The 9404-nt window shown below is 37.0% G+C and overlaps 2 protein-coding genes across 3 annotated transcripts in view; one reads left to right on the plus strand and one right to left on the minus strand.

Annotated features, from left to right (window-relative positions):
- LOC137642270 (serine protease easter-like) overlaps positions 1-5341 on the minus strand; it is a 13888-nt gene extending 8547 nt beyond the window's left edge. For both annotated transcript variants that reach the window (XM_068374800.1, XM_068374799.1), the window contains exons 1-5: positions 5211-5341; positions 4055-4132; positions 2440-2567; positions 768-843; positions 123-246 (exon numbers count right to left, since the gene is read on the minus strand). In XM_068374800.1, coding sequence (XP_068230901.1) covers positions 123-246; positions 768-843; positions 2440-2567; positions 4055-4078 — 352 coding nt within the window. In that variant the 5' untranslated portion in view covers positions 4079-4132; positions 5211-5341. The remainder of the gene's footprint in view (positions 1-122; positions 247-767; positions 844-2439; positions 2568-4054; positions 4133-5210) is intronic.
- Positions 5342-7095: 1754 nt separating this feature from the next.
- The window catches only part of LOC137643329 (uncharacterized), a 3270-nt gene continuing 961 nt past the window's right edge, over positions 7096-9404 (plus strand). Inside the window, exon 1 of the mRNA XM_068376165.1 lies at positions 7096-7834. Coding sequence (XP_068232266.1) covers positions 7096-7834 — 739 coding nt within the window. The remainder of the gene's footprint in view (positions 7835-9404) is intronic.

Below are 9404 nucleotides of genomic sequence, written 5' to 3' on the forward strand. Positions count from 1 at the left end.
GATCATGGCGATACACAAACCCTTTCACCACGTTAAGGTATCACCATTCAGATAAATTACACAACCAAGGAGGTTTTTAACCATTAATGATAATAAAAGAAGCAAAAAGGAAACTATCTTACATTTCCCATATAATATGGCAATCCATGGCCACACCCCCAGAGGAGCTGGACCATTCCTAGTTGGTTTAATGTTGATCCGACCACAATCCTTTGGGAGCAATGCTATTCCAGAGGGCGCTTCATTCTGGAACGACAAGTAAACAGGGTTTCTTCTTTACTAAACAACAAATAATTAGGGTTTCCTCTTTAGTAAACAACAGATAAATAGGCGTTCTTCTTTAGTAAACAACAAATAAATAGGGTTTATTCTTTAGTAAACAACAAATAAATAGGGTTTCTTCTTTAGTAAACCACAGATAAATAAGGTTTCTTCTTTAGTAAACAACAAATAGATAGGGTTTCCTCTTTAGTAAACAACAATTAAATAGGGTTTATTCTTTAGTAAACAACAAATAAATAGGGTTTCTTCTTTAGTAAACCACAGATAAATAGGGTTTCTTCTTTAGTAAACCACAGATAAATAAGGTTTCTTCTTTAGTAAACAACAAATAGATAGGGTTTCCTCTTTAGTAAACAACAAATGAACAGAAGATATGATACCTATGCTTCAAGATAGAGACATTTGTAGGCCTAAGTATAAAAAGATATAGCACTTATGCTTCAAGATACAGACACCTGTAGGCCTAAGTACAAAAGATATAATACCTGTCCATCGGAGATTCCATCTAGGACTATGAGATCCGTAGGGCAGCAAACCAGAGTTGAACTGGAGCAAAACGACCTGTGAAGAAATAAGATTTTAAATCGGTATCCTTTAATATTTTCTTTATAAATAACATTTATTAGATGTATTCACGAAAACATATTGCCTTGACTAACATTGTTTCAGGAATATTTACCAAGAAAGAATATAGTAGATTTAAAAGAAAAAAAAATACTACAAGAAGGTGGTAAAATCGGGAGATTTGAACCACAGTGGTGTTTACATCTCTTTCTGAGTGGGGATACCTTAATGTGGTGAAAGGGTTTCTGTATCTCCTTGATCATCAAAGTTCTACTAGTCAGGGACACCCATACTAGGTTGGTTTGCTGTGAGTGATCAAACGAAAGTCTCCAACCATCACAAACCGCCAGTTGGCCAGCGTGGGAATGAAAATTAGCTAAAGCCCACACATGAATAAGGACATGTCTGAGGCCTTTGTCCTGCAGTGGACTAAACACTAAAAATTACAGAAAGATCAATAGTTTTGATTTGAACAGTCATGAAATTATAAGAAAGATCACTCAAGTGCCATATGTGAATGAGATCATGGTGAGGGGTAGATGGAGATGGTTAGGGCATGCTCTTCGCACTCCCCAATAGAGAGCAGTTCACCAGACGTTCAGCTGGGCTCCACAAGGCACTAGAAGAGTTGGAAGACAAAGGCCTATATAGCTGAGGACTATGAAGCGTGAAGTAGAGGATGAATAGAGTACTAATTTAAAAGCTCAAGATAGAGACGACTGGCGAAATCTAACCGATGCCCTTTGCGTCAATGTGCGTAGGAGGAGATAATGAAGATTGAAATAAGGAATAAAGGAAGACAGAAGAGAAGAAGCTGGATATGGCAGAGATGAGAATGTTGAGATGGATGGTGTGGGGTGACAAGAAGAGATAAGATACGAAATGAGGTAATTTTAAGGGTAGAAGAGACTCTTTAGCTATGGTAAGCAGCTCTTCTAGGAGAAGGACACTCCAAAATCAAACCCCTTGTTCTCTAGTCTTGGGTAGTGCCATAGCCTCCGTACCATGGTCTTCCACTGTCTTGGGTTAGAGTTTTCTTGCTTGAGGGTACACTCAGGTATACTATTCTATCTAATTTCTCTTCCTCTGGTTTTGTTAAAGGTTTTATAGTTTATATAGGAGATATTTATTTTAATGATGTTATTCTTCTTTAAATATTTTATTTTTCACTTTTTCCTTTCCTCACTGGGCTATTTTCCCTGTTGGAACCCCTGGGTTTATAGCATCCTGCTTTTCCAACTAGGGTTGTAGCTTAGCCAGTAATAATAATAATAATAATTAGGGGGTACCACAGGAGCTAGAGCACTATCAGATAAGAACCAAGAAAGTAGACTTGAGGTGGTATGGTCATGTCATGAGAAGAGATGAATAGTATATTGGGAGGAGAGTGATGGAAATGGAGGGTACAGGGAACGAGAAGGAGAGGGGAGACCAAAGCGAAGGTGGATGGACTGTATCAAGGATGACCTTCGATCAAAGGGATTAACCGGTGATGAAGTGTGGGGCAGAGGTAGATGGAGAACGCTGGCCAGAAACATCGACCCCACATAAAGGTGGGAAAAGATGCAGACAAAGAAGAAGAAGAAGACTTACTTCAAGACATTTAACATAGACGACTGGGTACCAGATCCCATTGATGACTTCCTGCAACGTCTCAAGGATTGGCGGGCAATCCTTGATACGGACGCAATATCCTTCCGTCCTGTTTGTTGTTGAACATCCTACGGATATCGAATCCTTATGAAGAAATTTCTTGATTTCTTAAGCAGTTTAATATATAATATGAATATAGAAAAAAACAGTAGAAGCATTTAACAGTGAGTCTAAAATGATCTTCCTAATCATTATTATTATTATCATTATTATTATTATTGCTACTACTACTACTACTACTATTATTATTATTACTACTACTACTACTACTACTACTACTATTATTATTAGTAGTAATAGTATTACTATTATTATTATTATTATTATTATTACTACTGCTACTACTATTATTATTATTATTATTATCATTATTGTTATTATTATTACTACTACTACTACTACTACTACTACTACTACTATGTTATTATTATTATTATTACTACTACTACTACTACTACTATTATTATTATTAGTAGTAGTAGTAGTAGTATTACTATTATTATTATTATTACTACTACTGCTACTACTATTTCTATTATTATTATTACTACTACTACTACTACCACTATTATTATTATTATTATTATTATTATTATTATTATTATTATTATTATTATTATTATTATTACTAGCTAAGCTACAACCCTAATTAGAAAAGCAAGAAGGAATAAGCCCAAGGGCTCCAACAAGGAAAATAGCCCAGTGAGGAAATGAAATAAGAAAATAAATAAACAATATGAGAAATAATGAACAATTAAAATAAATATTTTTAAGAACATTAACATTATAATATCAGGCTGACATAAGCCTCTATTTATATTTTATATATGAAAGATATTATAATGTTGTTACTGTTCTTAAAATATTTTATTTTAATTGTTCATTATTTCTCATATTGTTTATTTACTTTCTTATTTCATTTCCTCGCTGGGCTATTTTCCCTGTGGAGCCCTTGGGCTTATACCATCTTGCTTTTCTAACTAGAGTTGTAGCTTAGCTAGTAAGAAAAATAATAATAATAATAATAATAATAATAATAATAATAATAATAATAATAATGGTAGTAGTAGTAGCAGTAATAATAATAATAATAATAATAATAATAATATTAGGAGTAGTAGTAATAATAATGATAATAATAATAATAATAATAATAATAATAACAATAATAGTAGTAGTAGTAGTAATAATAACAATAATAATAATAATAATAATAATAGCAGTAGTAGTAGTAGTAGTAGTAGTAGTAATAATAATAATAATAATAATATTAGGAGTAATAATAATAATAATAATAATAATAGTAATAGTAGTAGCAGTAGTAGTAATAATAATAATAATAATAATAATAATAATAATAATAAGTAGTAGTAGTAGTAGTAGTAGTAGTAGCAGTCAGTAATAATAATAATAATAATAGTAATAATAATAATAAAAATAATAATAATAATAATATTAATAATAATACCTGCCACTATTCGGATGAATTAGAGAAAGCAAAACAAGAACATAGTAGAAGAAAGTCAGTGAACAAGATAAAGAGTATAAAACTTACTCTCTTCAAACATCTGTGCTTCATTTCCGACGACAAATGCCAAAAGCAGAAGGACAAACTGCTTTTTCATGCTTTTATCTGCAAACACAAATATAAAAATACTCGGTTACTAGACTTCTAGGAGGACACTCCTAAATCAAACCATTGTTCTCTAGTCTTAGGTAATGCCATAGCCTCTGTACTATGCTCTTCCACTATCTTGGGTTAGAGTTCTCTTCCTTGAGGGTTCACTCGGGCACACTATTCTATCTAGTTTCTCTTCCTCTTGTTTTGTTAAAGTTTTTATAGTTTGTATAGGAAATATTTTAATATTGTTACTATGCTTTAATATTTTATTTTTTTTATTTCCTTTCCTCACTGGGCTATTTTCCCTGTTGGGGTCCTGGGCTTATAGCATCCTGCTTTTCCAACATGGGTTGTAGCTTAGCATTTAATAATAATAATAATAATAATAATAATAATAATATAGATTTGCCAGTTGAAATTAGACTACTAAAAGTAACACCAAATATCTTTTATCCAACAAAATATGTAAATGATGAAATAATAATTACAATAGCAGCAACAATTAAAATATCATTTAGTGCCTAAGTAATTGTCATTATTAATGATTAAACTTCACCATAACAAAGATTATTCAGATTATAAGAGATCATTGCTATTGGATAAAACTTGATATTATGTGTTAAATCCCGTAGAGTTTTGCACAATTCGAGGCATTTCCATTCTGTCCTGATTGTTATTATTATCATTATTACTTGCTAAGCTACAACCCTAATTGGAAAAGCAGGATGCTATAAGCCCAGGGACTCCAACAGGGAAAATAGCCCAGTGAGGAAATGAAAAAAGGAAAAATAAAATATTTCAAGAAGAGTAACATCAAAATAAATATCGCCTATATAGACTATATAAACTTTAACATGAAAATTAGTGAAATATATCATAATAGTTTGAGTTGTATAATCATGGGTCAATAATTTATATTCTAGTCAAATTTCATGATTTCTTAAATGATAATGACTTTAACCTCAAACTCTGTAACATAATTCACAACGAATATTTTGTCTCAGTAAAACATCACTTCCCTGGCACATCACTCGAGTTAAGCCTTACTATACACATCTCCGTATAACATAATAACATAATTATAACTTACCTTTATTCTTGCAGCCTTTGAAAATATCCTTTAAACAACGATCCTTTCTGTGGCTGAACTCCCAAATACTGAGGTAGGATCTCACATATTCATGATACTTTTAAAATACAGGTTTTTATTATTATGCAAGCACGCACCGGATGGGAAATTCCAACTCGGGCCGAGTTTCTTAAAAGATATTTTTAGGTTATTTTATTCTTTAAAAGAATTTAACTTTCACTCAAATAAATCACCAATTAAAAAGAGTATATATAATCCTAGTTATGGATAAAATCTCAGTTTTGTGTTAATGTAATCCCCGCTTTATAAAAATTAACTGTTTATAAGAAACATGGCAACTTATTAAGCGAAGCGGATATGTTTCCCTATGTATGGTACGATTTCAAATTGATAATAACTTTCTATATTAATTAATATTTAATCTCTTTACCGACAATCTGATGATCTGAATGAAAACTATTGCATTAATGAGTTCAAGGAGTTAACTTGGAAATTTGTTTAAAGAGATTTAACCAGGATACCTAAATATTGAGTTGGCATCTTTCTAACTGTAACTGTGTAAGGGCTCGGCCAGACCAAGCGCGTCTAGCGGCGAGGTTAGCGGCAAGAGGTTCCAGCTGATAATTGAAACCTTAGGTATCTTATGTAGGTGGCCAGATAGAAGTCGCGAGGCTTCCCGCGACTCCTATCTGGCCACCTACATAAGATACCTAAGGTTTCAATTATCAGCTGGAACCTCGCCTCGCGACTTCTATCTGGCCACCTACATAAGATACCTAAGGTTTCAATTATCAGCTGGACCCTCTTGCCGCTAACCTCGCCGCTAGCCGCGCTTGGTCTGGCGGGCCCTAACAGTCACCGGTTTTTTCCAGAGATGGAAAACTTTTCCTATTCTTCTTCTTCTTCTTTTTCTTTTTCTTCTTCTTGGTTGGGTTATTATTATTATTATTATTATCATTATTATTATCATATTAATAATAAAAATGATGAAAATAATGTTTATTGTAATAATGATAATAATAATGATATTATTAATAATAATAATAATAGAAATAATAATAATAATAATCAAGATAATATTTATTGTAATAATAATAATATTGATTATTATTATTATTATTATTATTATTATTATTATTATTATTCAAAAAATATCATTTTTATAATTTTTATTATTAATATGATAATAATAATAATAATAATAATAATAATAATAATAATAATAATAATAATAATAATAATAATAATATTTATTGTAATAATGATAATAATAATAATAATAATAATAATAATAATAATAATAATAATAATAATAATATTAATAATATAATAATAAAACTCATCCCCGGCCCAACTCATCCCGGGCCCAACTCATATATATATATATATATATATATTGAGTTGGGCCAGGGATGAGTTGGGCCAGGGATGAGTTGGGCCGGGGATGGGTTGGGCCAGGGATGAGTTGGGCCGGGGATGAGTTGGGCCGGGGATGGGTTGGGCCAGGGATGGGTTGGCCCAGGGATGAGTTGGGCCGGGGATGAGTTGGGCCAGGGATGAGTTGGCCCAGGGATGAGTTGGGCCGGGGATGGGTTGGGCCGGGGATGAGTTGAGCCGGGGATGAGTTGAGCCGGGGATGAGTTGGGCCAGGGATGAGTTGGGCCGGGGATGAGTTAATATAATATATATATATATATATATATGTATATATATATATATATATATATATAGAGCGCACCTCATCCTGGCCCAGCTGGGATGAGTTGGGCCAGGATGAGTTGGGCTGGGGATGAGTTGGGCCGGGGATGGGTTGGGCCGGGGATGAGTTGGGCTGGGGATGAGTTGGGCCAGGGATGAGTTGGGCCGGAGATGAGTTGGGCCGGGGATGAGTTGGGCCCCAGCCCAACTCATCCTTGGGCCAACTCATCCCTGGGCCAACTTATTCCCGGCCCAACTCATCCCTGGCCCAACTCATCCCTGGCCCAACTCATGCCCGGCCCAACTCATCCCTGACCCAACATCACCGGCCCAACTCATCCCTGGCCCAACTCATCCCCGGCCCAACTCATCCCTGGCCCCCACCTCATCCCCAACTCATCCGTGGCCCAACTCATCCCCAGCCCAACTCATCCGTGGCCCAACTCATCCCCAGCCCAACTCATCCCCGGCCCAACTCATCCCCCGGCCCAACTCATCCCTGGTAAACTCAACCCTGGCCCAACTCATCCCTGGCCCAACTCATCCCTGGCCCAACTCATCCCCGGCCCAACTCATCCCCGGCCCAACTCATGCCCGGCCCAACTCATCCCTGGCCCCACCTCATCCCAAACTCATCCGTGGCCCAACTCATCCCCGGCCCAACTCATCCCCGGCCCAACTCATCCCCGGCCCAACTCATCCCTGGCCCAACTCAACCCTGGCCCAACTCATCCCTGGCCCAACTCATCCCCGGGCCAACTCATCCACGGCCCAACTCATCCACGGCCCAACTCATCCCTGGCCCAACTCCCCGGCTAAACTCATCCCCGGCACAACTCATCCCTGGCCCAACTCATCCCTTGGCCCAACTTCCCCGGCCCAACTCATCCCTGGCCCAATTCATCCCCGGCCCAACTCATCCCTGGGCCAACTCATCCCTGGCCCAACTCAACCCTGGCCCAACTCATCCCTGGCCCAACTCAACCCTGGCCCAACTCATCCCCGGCCCAACTCATCCCTGGCCCAACTCAACCCTGGCCCAACTCATCCCTGGCCCAACTCATCCCCGGGCCAACTCATCCCTGGCCCAACTCATCCCTGGCCCAACTCATCCTGGCCCAACTCCCCGGCTAAACTCATCCCCGGCACAACTCATCCCTGGCCCAACTCATCCCTGGCCCCAACTCATCCCTGGCCCAACTCCCCGGCCCAACTCATCCCTGGCCCAATTCATTCCGGCCCAACTCATCCCTGGGCCAACTCATCCCTGGCCTAACCCATTCTGTTATTCTCTATGTCTATCTAGTATCTGTCCGTCTCTTTGTATATATATATATATATATATATCCAGAGAGAGAGAGAGAGAGAGAGAGAGAGAGAGAGAGAGACTAGTTGCTGACTGTATTAACTGAAGGTAAATAATTCCTTAAGACAAATTGAATACTGACATGACATGACTTGTCATTACTTAAATTGATCAGTTGTAGCAGAAGCGATAATGAATAATGAGGGAATGAGGACACAAGACGAATTTAAGTAACCATTACAGACACACACACACACATACACTATTATTCTTGGACATTTCCAGACAAGGAGGTTTTCAATACGACGCAAATTACAAGTCTATGAAGATCATTTTAGTATTTTTTTTAAATTAACCGATCTGACTTTTTCAATCAACTTTTTAATCCACGAAATGTGAGGTTTACTTACCGAGATAGAGATATACGTAAAGGAAATCAATTCTTACTCCTCTCCTCTCCCTTCCTTTAATATTTATCATTGTTTCTTCTCATTCCCCTTTCTTTCAACCCCCATCTTTTCCCGTATTGCAATTCTTTCGCAACAGCAGTAATTTAATTAACGCCCAAACCAGCTGATTGACAGGAGACCTTCTCCTCCCCCCCTCAGACCGTGGGAAAAGTGAGCCAATATTACCACGACCGAACTCAAGCGAAAGAATTGGGATACAGGAAAAGATAGGGATTGAAAGAAGGGGAATGAGAAGAAACAATGATAAATATTGGTCAAAGAGAGAGGAAAGAAGTAAGAACTGATTGTCTTTACGTTCATCTCTATCTCGGCAAGTAAACCACATTTTTTTTGCACATGAAAAAGCTGATTGATAAAAAGTCATATCGGTCAATTTAAAAAGATATTAAAATGATCTTTGTAGTTTTGTAACTGGAGACCCCCTTGTCTGGATATTTCGAAGATGATAATGTGTGTATGTGTCTGTCTGTGATGGTTATTTAAATTCGTGTCCTCATTCCCTCATTATTCATTATCGTTTCTGCTACAACCGATCAATTTAAGTAATGCCAAGACATGTTATGTCAGTATTTAATTTGTTTTAAGGAATTATTTGCCTTCAAGTTTTCATCACCAGGTTGGCCAGTGTGTTTTTTGTCTGATCGCTCATAGCAAATCAACCTAGTATGGGGTATCCCTGACTAGTACAGCTTTGCTGATCATGGCGGTACCTGAACCCTT

Source organism: Palaemon carinicauda, chromosome 6 (genome assembly GCF_036898095.1).
Source record: "Palaemon carinicauda isolate YSFRI2023 chromosome 6, ASM3689809v2, whole genome shotgun sequence".
Lineage (NCBI taxonomy): Eukaryota > Metazoa > Arthropoda > Malacostraca > Decapoda > Palaemonidae > Palaemon > Palaemon carinicauda.